Source organism: Sclerotinia sclerotiorum, genomic scaffold (genome assembly GCF_000146945.2).
Source record: "Sclerotinia sclerotiorum 1980 UF-70 scaffold_12 genomic scaffold, whole genome shotgun sequence".
In the NCBI taxonomy this organism is placed as follows: Eukaryota; Fungi; Ascomycota; class Leotiomycetes; order Helotiales; family Sclerotiniaceae; genus Sclerotinia; species Sclerotinia sclerotiorum.
This window is the reverse complement of record NW_001820824.1, coordinates 476,576-493,306: the sequence shown is the minus strand read 5'-3', so window position 1 is coordinate 493,306 and position 16,731 is coordinate 476,576. Positions and strand designations below refer to the sequence as shown.

Here is a 16,731-nt window from a genome sequence, read left to right as displayed (position 1 = left end):
GACTCTAGTAGCCAGAAGCTATCATTTTTGGTATAGTGCATCATGGCTAATTGTGTTGGGTTGGAGACAGGAAGTGGGAGAATGTTTGCTGAAGTGAAGGGGTATCTTCTTGGAACACAGAACACAGAAGTACTCAAGGAAGAGCGAAGTCGGAAGAGAAAGCTTAGTATTAGGTAGGTATGTGTAGGTTAAGTCGGGACTCTATTTCAGTAAATACAGTTATTACTAAATTGAGTTTGTCTATAACAATTTCTTGTTTAATTACTTCAACTAAACTACTCTACCTGCTATTCTTACCTGCTTACCTACTACTCATTACCTACTACTCATAATACCATTGAGGCATTGGATATATATAAAATGTACTACACTGAGTTTGGAGATTTAGAGAGTAGACGAATGGAATATGAGTTTTTTGGAGACATTATGTCTGGCTTTCAGATCGAGCAGCTAGGAGCTGTTCAATCATTAGCATGTTGAAAGCTTTCATAAAGGCAGAGCCCCATAGAATGAATTCCACTTGAAAAGGCCACTATTATGGATCATGTAGATGAACCCCCACCTGAACTGATGAATCTTAACAGGGCCAGGTTATTTACTCGGTGGATGAGCTGTGAGCGCACGAATTATAGCAGAATTCCCCGGTGGAGCCTGTGTGACCTTTCGTTGCCCCGCAATTTAACGGATCCATTTATAAAGAAAGTTCAAAGACGGTGAACAATCCGGCAAAAAAAAGTTCCCGACCAGAATCGCAAAAGCTCAAAAAATGCCATAATTATCGTTTTCAACAGATCAAACTTTCTACATTCAATTGAGGATCGAGAATTGAAGATGCCTCCAAAATTTACACCTCGACAGCGAAAGCACAAAGTGCTTGCGAGAAATAAGACAAATGAGTCTGAAAACCTGGTCGACTCTAATGCGACAGAGATTCTTCCCTCCTCGAAATCCGCTCATGAAGAAAAGAAGCAGAAACTGAGGGAGGAGTTGGCAGGGGATAATAAAATTAGTGGAAAGAAGGCCAAGAGACTAGAGAAATATATTGAGACGAAGCTTAGGAAGGACGAAAATAGGATATTAATTGAGAAATTATCCAAGCGGAAAGAGGAGGGAGGATTGTACGAGAGCAGTAAGAAATTGGGCCAGGGCTCATTAACTAGGAGGGAAAGATTGGCTCGAGCCCTAAAGGAGCGGGAGAGAGGAATTGATATTGATGGAGATGGAGAAGAACTCCTTTTTGAAAAGAGAACCGTTAGAGAGATGGAAAGTGAGAGCAGTGAAGAAGAAGACGATCAAACCGAACACAAGAAGGAAGGCGCACTATTCCAAGGCACTGTGACAACGCTACCTATCGCTCCGGCCTCAAAGGTACCTGCGCAAACATTACAATTTGGCGTGTGCACAGGTTTAAAGAGACCACTTGAGGTAGACGATGACGGAAAACCGGTGATACAAAAGAGGCAAAGGCGAGGAGGTGTTAAGTCGAGGATATCGTTGAAGCCACAAGCTCCGGCCGCGGAACCAGAATGGGAAGGATTTTCTTCGGGATCAGAGGTTGATAGTGATGAAGAGATGAAATCTGATGAGGACTCTGAGGATTCGAATGCGCCGGATGATACAAGCGACCCAAAACGTGCTGAATTACTGAAACGTCTTACGGGCATTTTTGCTGAAGAAAATGAAGGTGGCGAATCAGAAGATAGTATTGAGGAAGGATCATCAGATGGAGACGGTGAAGACAGCGATGAAGACAGCGATGAGGCAAGTGATGAGGCAAGCGACCCAGAACATGCCCAGTTACTAAAGAATATTATGGCCATTTTTGGAGAAAGCAAGGAGGGAGCTCTTCAATCGAAGCTTGGAAATGACATGGAAGATGACAATGAAAGAGGATCATCGGATGAAGACAGTGATGAAGACGATAGCGACGGGAGCAGTGAGGAAGACGAAGATGAGGACAATACCTCGAGGAAACAGGAACGCTCATCTGCATTTAAAGCCTGGGCAACTCAGCAAGTAAATGAAGCTTATGGTTATGAACCATCATCAAATATTCCAAATGCGACAGAAACACCAAAAATAGAAGGATTCGAACCTCGACCTTTGGAACAAGATCCTTTACCACTGGAACTACAACCTACTACCAATTTATCACGGAAGGCATTTAGTGTTTCTGTGGAAAGACCATCAAGTATACAAGACGTCAGACTTAAACTGCCAGTTGTAGCTGAGGAACAGAAGATTATGGAAGCAATTCATAATAATAATCTAGTGGTTGTGTATGGTGCTACTGGTTCCGGAAAAACTACTCAGGTACCTCAGTTCTTATATGAAGCTGGTTATGGTACTAAAGACTCTCCCAATCCTGGAATGATCGGAGTCACACAACCTCGAAGAGTTGCGGCCGTTAGTATGGCAAAACGAGTAGGTGATGAGCTTGCTGATCATGGTAAGCGAGTTGCCTACCAAATTCGATTCGAGGGAACAGTAAGTTCAGACACTGCTATAAAGTTCATGACGGATGGTGTACTATTGAGAGAAGTAGCACAAGATATTGCTCTGCGAAAGTACTCCGCCATTGTTATCGATGAAGCTCACGAGAGGAGCGTGAATACCGATATCTTAATCGGTATGCTTAGTAGAGTGGTAAAGTTAAGAGAGGAAATGGCTTTAGAAGACTCATCTATCAAACCATTGAAACTCATCATTATGTCTGCTACTCTACGAATTACAGATTTCACAGAGAACAAGACATTGTTTGCTAATCCTCCACCGGTACTTCAAGCCGAGGGTAGACAATATCCAGTCACTACTCATTTTGCCCGAAGGACACATCATGATTATGTCGAAGAAGCATTCCGAAAGATTAGTAAGGGTCATCGAAAACTTCCACCAGGGGGAATCCTGGTATTTTTAACCGGTCAAAATGAAATCACACATCTCAGTAAGAAATTAAAAGAAGCATTCAAGATAGGTTCTACTACAGCAGGACCACAAGTCCGCATATCCGGAAAAGATGCACCAGTCGAAGCCGAAGATATCGATTTTGGTGAAACTATGGACACTACTAATGACGATTATGTCGATGACGATGACGAAGTTACATTTAATGACGAGGAAGATTTTGATATCGGAGAAGAAGCGGACACAGGGCCTTCAAAGATGCATATATTGCCACTATATTCCCTACTACCTACAAAAGAACAATTGAGGGTTTTCGAACCACCTCCTGACGGTTCACGATTGATTGTTTTGGCCACTAACGTTGCTGAAACATCTCTCACAATTCCTGGTATTCGTTATGTTTTCGACTGTGGAAGATCAAAGGAACGTAAATACGACAAGACCACTGGCGTACAAAGTTTTGAGGTCGGATGGATCAGTAAAGCTAGTGCAAGTCAACGTGCAGGTCGTGCTGGACGTACTGGTCCAGGACATTGTTATCGATTCTATTCATCAGCTGTTTATGAAAGAGATTTCGAGGAGTTTGCGGAGCCAGAAATATTACGCATGCCCATTGAAGGTGTGGTGCTGCAACTCAAATCGATGAATTTGCAACACGTTGTTAATTTCCCGTTCCCAACTCCCCCGGATCGACAAAGTCTTGCGAGCTCCGAGAAACTCCTCACTTATCTCTCTGCAATTTCGCCATCGGGTCAAATAACCCCAACAGGTTCCACCATGTCTATATTCCCACTTTCACCACGGTTTTCTCGTATCCTTCTGGTTGGACATCTACACGATTGTCTTCCCTACACAATCGCACTTGTAGCTGGTCTCTCTGCTGCCGATATTTTCATTCCAGAAAACCAAGTCATTCCAGCCGCCGCTCCCCGCGAGGACGAAGACTTGTACCTTACTACTGCCGAGAAGATCGAACAAGACGCACGTGCAAATCTCCGTCGTCAATTCAACAAAGTTCATCAATCATTTTGTTTCCTTGACGATAGGTCTGATGCCATCAAACTCCTTCAGGCGGTTGGTGAATTCGCACACGAACCCACAGAGGCATGGTGTACGTCTCACTATGTCCGCTATAAAACTCTCAAGGAAATTTCGCAATTGCGTCGTCAAATCACAGATCTATTGCGCACTAATATTCCGGCATTCGCGGCATTGAAATATGAAGAGAAATTGGCTCCACCTTCTGCTAAACAGGTCAAAGCGCTTAAACAAATGGTCGCGGCAGGATTCATCGATCATGTAGCCATCCGAGCAGATTTATCCCCAACACAAATTGAAGCCTACAGAAAACCTAAGCGAGCAATCGACGTCCCTTATATCACACTCTTCCCTTCCCATCTTCGTACTCCCAACAAACACAATGACGAAGACCAAGAACAAGACAAGGCAGTCTATATCCACCCTGCCTCCCCCTTATCTCATCTCTCCCCAAATGAATGTCCTGAATACATCATCTACTCGTATTTGCAGAAACCCGCCGAGGACGTCAATGCAGATGGATCGAGGAAGAGACAGAAAACTAGAATGCATAGTTTGACGGATGTTACTGGAGGGCAGTTGGCGAGTTTGGCAAAGGGAACGAGTCTTTTGGAGTATGGGAAGCCGATTAAGGAGGTGATGGTTAAGGAGAAGAACGCTGGCAAAAATGCAGAAGCAGAAGGTGAAATGAGAGAGTGCTGGGTGGTGCCTTATTTAAGGGCGGAGGGTTCCGGTGGTTTAGGATGGCCATTGCCGGCTAGGAAGGTGGTTCAGAAGAAGGTTAGAGGGAAGGGATGGGTTGTTGAGTAGTTACATAGATACTAGATTATGTGTTTGGATGATGTTTCTTGATATCCAATGGGTTTGATTATGCCTTCACAGAGTTGATTGAATAAAATTTTGGTTAATTTGTCAATTAACGATGACATGGCTATGAATATTGAGCAATGCAAGGGTTGACACTTCGAAATTATTCATGCTTGTAAGTGATAAGTCCGGGATCACAATGAAAGTTAAATACTTGTATGGAGTTTTATGTTAATGAATCATATATGCTAAAGATTGTATAATAAATACTTTAAGGATCTCAATTAATGTCAGATAGGATAAAAAGCGTGAGCAGTTGGATCAAGCTTACAAGATCCCCGGTAAGCTGCAGGCTCGTCACGGGAAGCTTCCCTGACAGCCAGAAACTCCACCTGGAGCCCCTACAATTATTACATGATGCCACTTGAAGATATTCTACGGAGTCTGAAACTCAGAAACAATAAGCAAAAACAAAGAATATACTCCTCAGAGTGGTTTTGATAACTTCATTGATGTTTTAAGCCAAAGCGTGCCTGCTTGTGATTGGTCATCACGAAGTCCAAACATCATCTTTAAAACACACTTCGCACAGTCTCTCCCTGAGCCACCAAGATCAAAGCACAACTTCAGACTCACTCAAAATGTCGACCTTGGAGATGTTTTCCCTTCATTTTTTTACTCGAATATCGCTATACAAATTGCGAGAAAAATGCAGCTTCTAACTGGTATTAATCGCAAATATGCCGCCTTAGCAGGCTTTTCCCTAGGACTGGCATGGCTTTGGTACGCTTTTGATCGTCCTCGTGTTATACCTACGTATATCATCTGGAATGCTAGCCCCGATGGCTCTCGAGCACATACTCCCCCTCCTACCTTGGATCAGCACGACGTGTTCGATTTCCCACACGTCAATTCCGAGGTTATGAGAGCAGTTTGCGCGACACAAACATGGAACTCCAGCATCATATTTACATGCGACAGTAACCAAGGAGGAGTTGGGCATGTGCGAAATTCGATACTGAATTGTGTGCGATATGCGATTGGTGCAGGTGGTAGCTTGGTTATGCCAAATATTAAGCTGAGGGAAGATATTGAGGGAATGAACATGATGCCAAGCGAGGATGGGGATGGATCACATATGGGAAAACGACATGGGCTTGGTTGGAAAGGGATGGATTATATGTTTGATGCGCACCATTTCAAAAAATCTTTGAAAATGTCATGTCCTGAATTGAAGGTCATTGATCATATGGAACAAACAGTTAATGGGAGAAGGCGCGGGCTCCAGCCTGAGAGCTTATTTATCAACCGGCCAAGCAGTGGATTGGAACATCCAGAGGAATGGCAAAGTAAATTGAATGATTGGATTCAAAAATGGATGGCGCCAACACCAACTTCGATACCAATTGTTGTGGATCTCGAACAATCCAATCTTCAATATCCAACTCATGCCGACGGTCATGTATTTGCTCATGAGTTTGGAAAGATTTTGAAATTCCGACCCGATGTTCGTCGACTCGCAACCTCAACTTTGCGCCAAATGTCCAGCTGGTACGATGTACCACTTAACGTTAGCTCAACAATTGTTACCCCGTCATTCCTGGGCGTACATTTGAAAACCGAGCCAGAAGAAATTTCAGAAGGCATCGCAAAACGACATGTCACTGCAGCTCCATTCACGCACTATGATGGTCAAGCTGAAGCATATATTGCACTGGCTAAGTCAATGAAAACGCCACTTATTTATGCTGCATCTGGCGATATTGATTCTACCCACAAGCTCGCAATTGAGGCCAAGGGTCATGGAATCGACGTTACTCACAAAGAAGATCTTTTGAAAGAGCATGAGCGAGAGGAGCTCTCTCATCTAAGATGGGATCAGAGAGCTTTGATCGACTACCTTGTGGTTTTGCGAGGAGAATATTTTGCCGGCGTAGGACATTCAATGTTTTCGTGGAACGTAATGTTGAAAAGACATGAATCTGCACTGTTGAAGCAAAAATTGCACGAGGATATTTATGCCGATGATCTAAGTAGTCTCTATGGTGTCAGGGAGAGCTATCTGGACTCGGCAAAATGTATGTGGCCTTGATTCCGTTTGGGTGTTTTGGATTGGAGTACAGGATTTTTTGGAGTATATGCTAGGATAAGCAATGGAGTACATACATAGCTTGCTGGGTTAGCTACTGTTGTAGGTTCGAGGCAGAATTTAATACTACTACCATAATCTTTTTACCATCATATATTTTTTATATCAAGCCTATGTGCTTCATATTTTCATTGATTAACGCCCCCGCATATCCTAGGGATAAAGCTCATGCCTTGTTCAATGCAAGATGTGAGACATATCACTGTCATACTAGTTACATCTAAGCACGTCGGAAATTAGGAGAATTCCTGATAGTTCCGCCTCCACATGCGGTCCTCCCGAGTCTTCCCAAATAGGAACTTGCACTATCGAGATGTGAGCGAGGCATTCAGCGCAACGATCAAATTGACATTCAATTTCCATGGGCTATTTGCTCGCTATACTTACCTTACCACTCTATCTACAATTTGCGGGACCTTTTATTTTCCGAATTTTACAGGATGCTTAATCAATTAATTCAAGTAAATTATTTCCATACAGCAGTGTGAGAAGGAAAATCTAGATTTCCACTCCATCATCCTAATGATTAACCTATCGTTTTATCAATATTCCTCGACTGTCCCATTTGGGAGAAATGAAACTCCACATTCTTTTCACTGTAGTATGCATCTTGCATCTTGCCGCGTGCTACTGCATAATTTATTACTAGTCTGTTGGTGACACTACGTATAGTTTCGCGGGATATTTTGGATATGCAGGGTCTTATTGTCTATGCACTATCGCTCTGTCGGGGAGTTTCTATATGTCTTTTCACTCAAAATAGATCGCATTCATTTAGGATCTTTGTGTTCCATAGACGAACTAAAGTGGAATAGCTGTACACCCACCCCTGCAGCTGAATACACTTCCAGAAATTCTCTAGTGCAAGTTAAGATCTTACAATTTTGAAAGTCCTCTTTACGATCATCTTATTTCCTTTTAAGCATTATCCATAGCGCGATGATCCGTTTTGGGTTTCTGGATCAATGGGTCAGGCTGTAAGTACTACGCTGGCCGTTGAAATTCGTCGCTAATGGGTTTGATGACTTATTTGGAGATACTTTGAGTCTAATATTCATTGTGCGGAGGCTTATCCTGAGGATGGGGATTTTGTCTGTGGAGTGATATCGCTAGATTGGAAGGTGGGTGTTGGGTTAGCTGATTAGAGGATTGTGGAAGGAGCGGGGTTTATTAATCTGGGAGTCTAGGACTGAAGATAGTTGGAGATGAGAAGGAGTTGTCAAGGAGCGGAGGTTAATAAATGAATGTCTATTGGCTAGACTTTGTGATAGCACCGAACTCTTGTGGTGCTAATGTATAAGCGATCGGAAGGCTTGGAATCTCTCTCATCTCATATGTTTTTGAATACGTCTTCCCGAAGAGCTGGGTAGTTGGTGGGGATGTGGTAGGCGCTAATTAACTTAAACTCAGACAAATAGACAGACGTTAGCTCCTTCCGTAGACGAATAGACAAATATCTGGCCAATAAATAGAGGAAGGGAGTTTAGAATGTGTTCGGGCGATTATTGGTTAGGCTTTTTTGTGATCTGATAACGATGATAAGGGCTAATCTGAAATAACATACGCGTATAGAGACACTCTAGATCGAATTGTCCGCTGAAGCTTCTAAGCAAACATTATTGAAAGAATCCACCCAGCCACATCTAAAAATTGAACTAGTTGTTAACCATCTGCGTCTCACTATTTAGATCCCATAATAGATCTGGACCTGGTTAAAGCAGAAGAGTTAGGCCGCTTCTGGCTTAGTGGCATTCTGGGGTAGCTTAAATCTTCAGTTGGACCCTTCATAGATATCCCTCGACAACATGTCCCAATGATGCCTTCCATGAAGATCAAGCAAGCGAATGCCTCAATCATAAGCGCGATATTATTCGATGAGTGGAATGGCTTCCCCATTAAACTACTCATACGAAGCCGCATGAAACAAAAGATACAGAGACGGATTAATTTAAGTCTTTCCAGTAGTATTGCACATATGGATATCTCCGTGGCACAATTATAGTTAGTATGGGAATACTTTGAATTGAATCCTCATTGATAGAATGTACGAAGAGTCAATATATATCAGACTTTTGAGTTCCTGGAGTCCCCTTTCGGAACGCCACAAATCCACCGTGCTGAAGTTGTGGCTGGCTGAGTGGCCCACCGGGGGAATGCGCGATAATTTATCCAATAGCTAACGCTACTACCTTTTTGTTCCATGTTTTCAATACTCGACGTTGATACTTCATCTTAATTCGACTCAGCATTGAACGATGGATTGATCATACCATGGGCTGGCTCTATAGCTCAGCCTTGTGTCAACATTCCCAGTGGTGTTGATTTTTACTCCAATATGTCTGGACGTTATCTTCGGAAATCCCGATATAATGTTTGTGGATTGTTCTTCCTACCATGCTGTCCCTTCTGTTTAACCCGGCATCAACGCTCCCCGTGTGGGTGATAGTCACATTTTGGACGTGTTTCCTGCCAATCACTGAATTTCTCCTTGAGCTGAAATCTGTATTAGCTATGGCTCGTGAAGTAATGGTATCATTGATGGCATGGAGCTTTATAGCCAGCAGTTTTTTGAGCTCGCCGACGAAACTCCTATCACAGTTTTCTTCTAGGGTCTTGACCTTCTACTCCCACTCATTCCGCGATCTCAAGAATGATGTTGTATCACAAATATCATCGAGACTCGGTGTTTCCGAGATGATAGGGGGCACGTTAGCTCGAAAACATGATGCACCATCACCTAGCCAAGTACAAATAGTTCATTTCCGCTAGGTCCCGTCGCTTCAAATTTACATTTTCTTACATATAAATATTTGCACGCCATTGTTCTCCATTCGCGAGTGGATATACACGCCGTAGCTCTTCACTTGAGTGAGACAGGTTCGATTAAAGGTTCCACATTGCTTCGAATAAGAACATTAGAATGCTCAAACTTCTATTGCTCTAGGAGTCTCAATTTACGAAATATTTAAGACCATCTTCAACCTCAGTCCATACATAAAGCTCTAGCTAGAACAAACCAGAAGAGGTTCAGATCGAAGCTCTTTGAAGGCAATATCCGCCAACATGCCTCCGTCAGCAATACACAACAGGCCCTTATCCCCTCTTAAACAGCGACAGCTATCCAATGGACCTCACTTTACAAAGTTATATGGCTCTCAAGACTATACGCCATTACCAAGCTTTGACCAACGCAGCATGACGGGGAGTGATTATTTTCAAACACCCCTACTTCAGGATACAACCCAAAAAGTTATCAAATTGTATCGATCTGAGCTCGGGCAAAGTTCCGAGAAGTTTCTTCACAGCTGCAAATCTATAGAAGGCTTCTTTGACTTTGTGGCTACTATTCGATTATCACAGATGCCACATCATGGTAGCCGCTGGGATAAGATATTGAAATGGGCAGAGTTCTTTACCGGTCAGGTCTCTACATACAGTGAAGAGGTTTCCTCTTTCACAGCACAGAGTGAGCAAGCAACGAACATCATATATGCAAGCTGTAAAATATTGCTGGAGGTTTGTCTTAACATTCTCCACATCTAAAAAAGCAAAGTACTGACCATTTGTGTTCAGATGGGCCCAAAATTCGTTCCCATTCTCGAAAAGATATTTGGCGTGCTTTACAATTGCAGTCTCACACTAGGCTTCCTCGTACGTCACCATGAACTTCTACACACAATTGAAGAGCTACAAACCGTATTGGTGACTTGTTACGCAGACCTACTGAAACTTGTAACTGGTGTCACGATACATTACACCAGACGACAACATGGTGAGCTCCTCTCTAGTATCTAAAAATATATGGAAGCTAATTCAGCAAGTAGACTCGAATTTCAGTATCCGTGCCTTCGATGAAATGTTTGGCCAAAGCACAGATGAATTCTTCATGCACAGCGATCGCTTTGTAGATAAGATCTGGTCAACTAGACTCGAACGCCTAGCTGAGCCTGGAGGTAAGCTGGACCTAAAAGAATGTTTAAACTCATTACTGATAATCTTCACTCAGACGATTCTGTGGAGGCTGTGAGAAACTTTCTGACTCCGCACGATCGAGTTACACGAATCCTTGCAACTACTCGCCGCACCCATGGATCAAGAGCTGATTTCACATGTGAATGGTTTGATAGACCCTTGGGAGAATTTCTACGAGGCGGAAAGAATCTTTTTATGATAACTGGACCCGCTGGCTCAGGGAAGTCCGTGCTTTCCGAGTGGGTTGTTGAAAGACTCCAAGCCTTCAAAGGTCGCCGAGCGACTGAGGTGATTCGCTATACCATTGGTATGTCCTTTCATGTCTTTTGATATGATGATTACTGACGCGTTCTAGATGGAGCCTTGAAGACAGAGTTATCGACTCTCAGCATCGTCAAAGGACTCTTGCTACAAATGCTTCAGCTCAGTGCTGGTGATAAAGCTTTGTATAAGGAATTGTTTCACGCATATGAGTTGCATATCCAAGGAAATTCGAACACCAAAGTTGAAGACTCGCTGTGGGCTGCTTTAGGTCAGAGTCTTCGAACGGACCGTGGCCAGACAGTCGTTATTGATGGTTTCGAGCAAGTGCATGGCGGTGAAGGTAATGGACTCGTCCTACTGGAGAGATTGAGGACTATTGTTTCCAAACATAAGAACACTAAATGCATCATATTCTCTCGACCTCTCAACAAACCAATTCCAGGAGACTGTTCTCAGCTTTCAATCAGTGCTCAGCATACAACTCAAGATTTGCAATACTTCATTGAGTCGCTTCTATTCTCAACAATGAACCTGAGCCAGAGAGAATCTGCTTTGGTTACAGCGAAGCTTTTGCAGGCAGCTAATGGTTCATATGTATGGACTCAAAACGCAGTCGAGATTCTCAAGAAAGAACAGACATTAGAGTCCATAATGAAGCGGTTGGATACTCTTCCCAAGGATCTAGGGAAGTTGCTCGACATCATTATGTCCTCTATTGACCTCAAGGATCGGGACACAAAATCAATTCTTGCTTGGCTCCTGGCAAGCGAGCGTCCTTTGCTCATCAGTGAAGTCAAACAACTACTCGAGATTGATACCGGATCTTGTCAGCATGTCCAGAGAGTAACCCGTACTGAAGATGATATTACCGCTGCCGTTGGGCCATTGATTAAAATGGATGATGGCTTTGCCCGATTCTCTCATGATCTTGTGAAGCAAAACATCACTCAAAGATCAATGTCGATTTTAGATTACAAGAACACTGGCGCCTTTCCCTTTCACATCAAAGAAGCCCATTATGACTTGGCACTGAGATCTTTGGCTTATGTCAAAGCCACTCTCACCAGGCGCTCGGCTCAATTAACGTTTACCACCATTTCTGAAGAGGATTTAGATGAATTATTTCAAAAATATGAATTCATTCAATATGCCTCCAGATATTGGATAGTGCACTTGGCTGCATCTCCTTTGAATGAAGGAGCACAGCAAAAGCTTACACCTGGGTTTAAAACCTGCTTTCCCGATTCCGTCCTTTTGTCAATGTTCGAAGGATCCTGCTGGGAGTACCAATTTCCACTTGAAGACGCTCTGAGTAAATTGCAGTTGGCTCTATCCGTACGAAAATTGGTGCTTGGTGGGACTTCAGCGTCTGTGCTTCAAACTCTACTCAATATTGCGCGATTGGGCCATATTAGTACTTCTTCAAACGTGGAGCATTACTATGATGCATGGAAGCTAGCGGAAGCCCTTCATGTTTCATCGATTGCCTTCAAGTGTGCCCAACAATACATTGAAAGAACGTCTTCAATTACTATTACCGAGAAGAATGAGGTTCTTGTACGAAAAACTGAGCTTCTTGAGTACATCATTAAGGTGCAGAGATCCACCAATTCAGTCAGCCAAGGAACCATAACATATGCGGAGTCTCTTATACAGATTTACGTTTCTACCCACCAGACATCCAAGGTCTCTGAATGGCAAAAATACACATACGAGTTGAATGTAACGGTTTATGGAAAATCAGCCCCACAGACTATTAAATCGTGGGAAATCATTTCAAGGAGCTCGACTGAAATCTCCAAGGTGGACCAGTATACCAGTACTCTAGAACAAGAATACGAAATCAGTGTTCGGAAAATGAGTGCAGCCGATACAAAGCGTCTCGAATTATCATGGGCCATGATTGAAAAGTGCGAAAAGGAGAAAAACACCGTCAAAACGGAGGAGATACTGATTAATCTTTGGCAAAGCTTGACAAGTTTGACACAAACTTATGACGTCTCCATCCAAGAGAAGAAGATTGAAGTTGCTCTCCGCTATGTCGAATTTTTAAGACGAGAACAGAGAACAGTTGAAGCAGAGATTATACTTCGAGGTATTCACATTGACCTCGAACATAGTGACATTCAATCTACTACTTTGATCAAGCATACTAAATTGGTAGGTGATCACTTGCGAAGTATTGGGTCGGTGGCAGCAGCTCGTCTGGTTTTTAGTAATCTCTGGGAATATTACGTCAGAAACGGCAGGCAGGAATCAACGGAGGCCATATCTGTCTCTAAGAGCCTAACCCAGATCACTGAGACAAAGACTGAAGAAACTACATGGGATATCACGACCGTTCGTGAGGTTTTCGAAAGAACTATCGTCAATAAAACCACCAAGACAATCGATGCTACCACGATACGCCAAGCTACGTCCTTATGTTCTACTTACTACTCAGAGCAGCGATGGTCCGAGATAACCCAAGTGACGAACTCGACTTTGCTTCGAATTTGGCCATCATTTTCAGGTAACAACGTCAATGTATCTTTACCAACCAATTTGGCTGCGGAGATTTTAGAGCTGCTCGATCGATTAGCCTTCGCACACTCTAAGCTACGCCAGATTGATTTGGCAGAGGTTACCTATCGAAAAATTCTATACGCCGTCATAGCAACTACAGAGACCTCAGATGAACTCTTGGAATCGACATCTAACAAACTCATCGATTTCTACGAGTCACATTCTATGACTGCCAAACTCATCATTGTTTATCGGGATCTTCACCATGAAATTGAAAAGAGACATGGTAAGACACATACATGGACGATCAAGACTTTGTATCTGTTGGGTGGTTTAAGCATGCAAATCTACAATATCACAGAGGCAGAAACTGCGTATCGCACCATACATGTCAACTTGGGCAATGGGAACACGGAAATCTGTCACAAAGATGCGCTTCGGGCGGCTTCAAAACTTTGCGTTATCTATGAGCAACAACGCCAGTACGTGCTTGCTCAAAAAATATGTAGTTCTCTCTGGCAGATGCTTGTGAAGCATGGAAAAGAATACGAGATTAAATCAGATTTTGCCGAAGATCTGTATCAGAGATATGTCCGTGTCGTTAGACAAGCCTCAGAAACGCACCATACTCTTTTACGCCACCTGGCTGTTGACTTCCGCAAAGCATGTGTGACATTCTACGGCGTCCACGAAGAGGTCACGATTAAGTCCACACTCCAAGTCGCTGAGCTTGATGAGCATAGTGAGCAGTATCGTGAAGATGCTATATCCATGTATGAGGACGCCGACTCCAAGGCTCATGAAGCTCCAAAGGGGCAAATCACGGAGACGACCCTCCAAGCTGTGCTTGCTGCCAAGAAGCGTCTACCTCATCTCTACTCCATCTCTAAACTCTCCACGTCCACGAAAGCTATTGCTTTATACAGACAGGAGTTCAACAAGTTCTATACGGAGAAAGGATATGCCCATCGTTATACGCTACTTTGGCTTGGACATTTGACCAAGGCGTTGGCAACGCAAGATAAGCCAGAAGCGACCACTGAGGCTCAACAAACTCTTCAGGTTTCGGTTATAGAAATTCTCAAGTCTGAGAAGAATTCTCAAATACTGTCAGACTCAGCAGCGACACTTGCAACAATTTATAGGAATGCGGGATTGGAATCCGAAGCAAAGAGATTAATGAACCAAGTTCGCACACAAGCGATATTTGCTCACTCTAACCTAGAAATGGACCCCAAGATCAAGCTCGAGAGCCATACCTGGGTTTTCTTTGTTTCTTTTGAGTCAACCATCACCGGAAGAAAAGAGCTCTACTCATCGATGATGGCTGGTCTATTCATGGAAGCCTTTTTGTACCAAATGTACCAGCGATCGATCGCGCAGAAGATGTTCTTCACAACTGTCCTCTCATATGCTTCCAGACTCCTCGCTTTTTTGAAAGAGGTAGAAGATGACGCGGGACTTGAGATTGCCGATAAATCAGTTCTGGAATACTTTGCAACCAACCTAGAAGTCAAGAAGAACTTGTGTAGCCACATCCTTCGCGAGTTCTTGCACATTGTTCTTGTCAACCTCAATGATGGTGAAGCCGAAATCTCCATCCTACAAGCAGGTATCGATGCAACAAGTGCTTACATGGACAAAAGCAAATTTACAGAGGCACAAGAACTTGCTGGATATGTCGACTTCTTCCAGAAGTTCTATGGGGGCTACGACACTCTGCTCAAGGTAGACATGGGTCTACGATTAGCCCATGTCTTGGTTAGTAGTGAAACTAAGCTAAAGAAAGATCCTCAGCTTCGTACCTCGTCGGTGGCTTTGTCTGGATCTATCATGAAACAAATCATCAAGCGCTTGCGTGCCGGCAAGCTTCAAATTGTGGATTTACCAATCGAACAGCTCAATACTGCATGTGGCTTGCTTGGAGAAACACAAGATTTAGAATCACTCGAGGTAAGCATCATCCCCTTCTTTCCCTTTCTCTCTGCTAACATTAATCGCAGTGGCTTCTCACTCAACTGTGGAACTCCCGCCACTCACAACCGTCCTGGTCCTCTGCGACAATCGTTCACATCGGTCGTCTCCTTGTCGAAACGCAATTCTCCAGCAACCACCAAGAACAAGCCATTCATCTCCTCGAAGACATGTGCTACAACGTCCGTCGTGTCTGGGGAGCACTCGATCCCACTACCCTCGAAATGCAAAACCTGTTATCTGCATTCTATACCTCGTCTCCAAATCCTAATCTCACAAAAGCAATGCGTATCCATGAAGATATTCTCCGCAGTACCGTCTCTGATGCTGGAGATGAATTGCCCAGTAATGAAGTATGCGTCATTGCTATTGCACAACTTGAGTTATTGAAGAGAGTTTACTGGAGAAAGGGGACATGGGATAAAGACGTGAGTATTTATGTAGATCTTTGGAGACAAGTAGAACAAGAATTTGAGGATGAACATGCGTGGAAAGAGGCATCAAAGGCCCTTAAAGGTGTTGATAAGTGGAGTGTTAAGAAGGGCGAGAAAGGGGAGAGAGATAATGAGCTTGGGATTTGGAAGAGGCCGGAAAGTTTCGAATTCATGACGGCACAAGAGGGAACGAGGCAGCATTCAAATAAGTTGAGGAAGACTAGTAGTATGTGGGGATTCTCGGGCTATATTCATAATCATGAGAGGGAAAGACAAGGTGTTTGACTTGGGGATGGAGGAGATGAGGGGGTAATCACGAGGATGACGCAGAAGGAAAAGATGAGGGATTGTAATTATTCGCTCTTTGGTCTCTTTGGGTGTTTGTTTTGTTTTCGTGTATAATTGATTCCTGTTGAGTCTTGTTCATCAGTTTGTTGTAGTATATGATGGTTTGAGATGAGTAATGGCATCAAGATATTTCACTAAGCATTTATTTCGTCGTTCCATTACGGCCTGGGATATATGATAATATCGTTGATTAGCATAGAAATATTTCTATAATAATTGGCTCATGTAAATTAGAAATTGTTATGATTATCGTATGCACTAACCTATAGCCTAGAATTCCTCTCGGACATCATTTCTCTCGCGCAGAAAAGGCGTAGAGTTCCGATATTAGATCGA

The 16,731-nt window shown here is 43.3% G+C and overlaps 4 protein-coding genes across 4 annotated transcripts; all 4 read left to right on the top strand.

Moving 5' to 3' along the window:
• Positions 1 to 831: 831 nt before the first annotated feature.
• On the top strand, positions 832 to 4,752 carry SS1G_08841 (hypothetical protein; the record flags this gene model as incomplete). Its single annotated transcript, XM_001590027.1, has 1 exon — positions 832 to 4,752. The coding sequence occupies one exon, from the start codon at positions 832 to 834 to the stop codon at positions 4,750 to 4,752; it is 3,921 nt and encodes a 1,306-aa protein (XP_001590077.1).
• Positions 4,753 to 5,965: 1,213 nt separating this feature from the next.
• Positions 5,966 to 6,841, top strand: SS1G_08840 (hypothetical protein; the record flags this gene model as incomplete). Its single annotated transcript, XM_001590026.1, has 1 exon — positions 5,966 to 6,841. One exon carries the CDS (start codon positions 5,966 to 5,968, stop codon positions 6,839 to 6,841), a length of 876 nt encoding a protein of 291 aa, XP_001590076.1.
• Positions 6,842 to 9,233: 2,392 nt separating this feature from the next.
• On the top strand, positions 9,234 to 9,667 carry SS1G_08839 (predicted protein; the record flags this gene model as incomplete). The annotated part of the gene is made up of 2 exons (XM_001590025.1): positions 9,234 to 9,273; positions 9,408 to 9,667. 2 exons carry the CDS (start codon positions 9,234 to 9,236, stop codon positions 9,665 to 9,667), a joined length of 300 nt encoding a protein of 99 aa, XP_001590075.1.
• Positions 9,668 to 9,961: 294 nt separating this feature from the next.
• On the top strand, positions 9,962 to 16,332 carry SS1G_08838 (hypothetical protein; the record flags this gene model as incomplete). The annotated part of the gene is made up of 5 exons (XM_001590024.1): positions 9,962 to 10,397; positions 10,723 to 10,851; positions 10,905 to 11,177; positions 11,226 to 15,592; positions 15,643 to 16,332. 5 exons carry the CDS (start codon positions 9,962 to 9,964, stop codon positions 16,330 to 16,332), a joined length of 5,895 nt encoding a protein of 1,964 aa, XP_001590074.1.
• Positions 16,333 to 16,731: the final 399 nt, after the last annotated feature.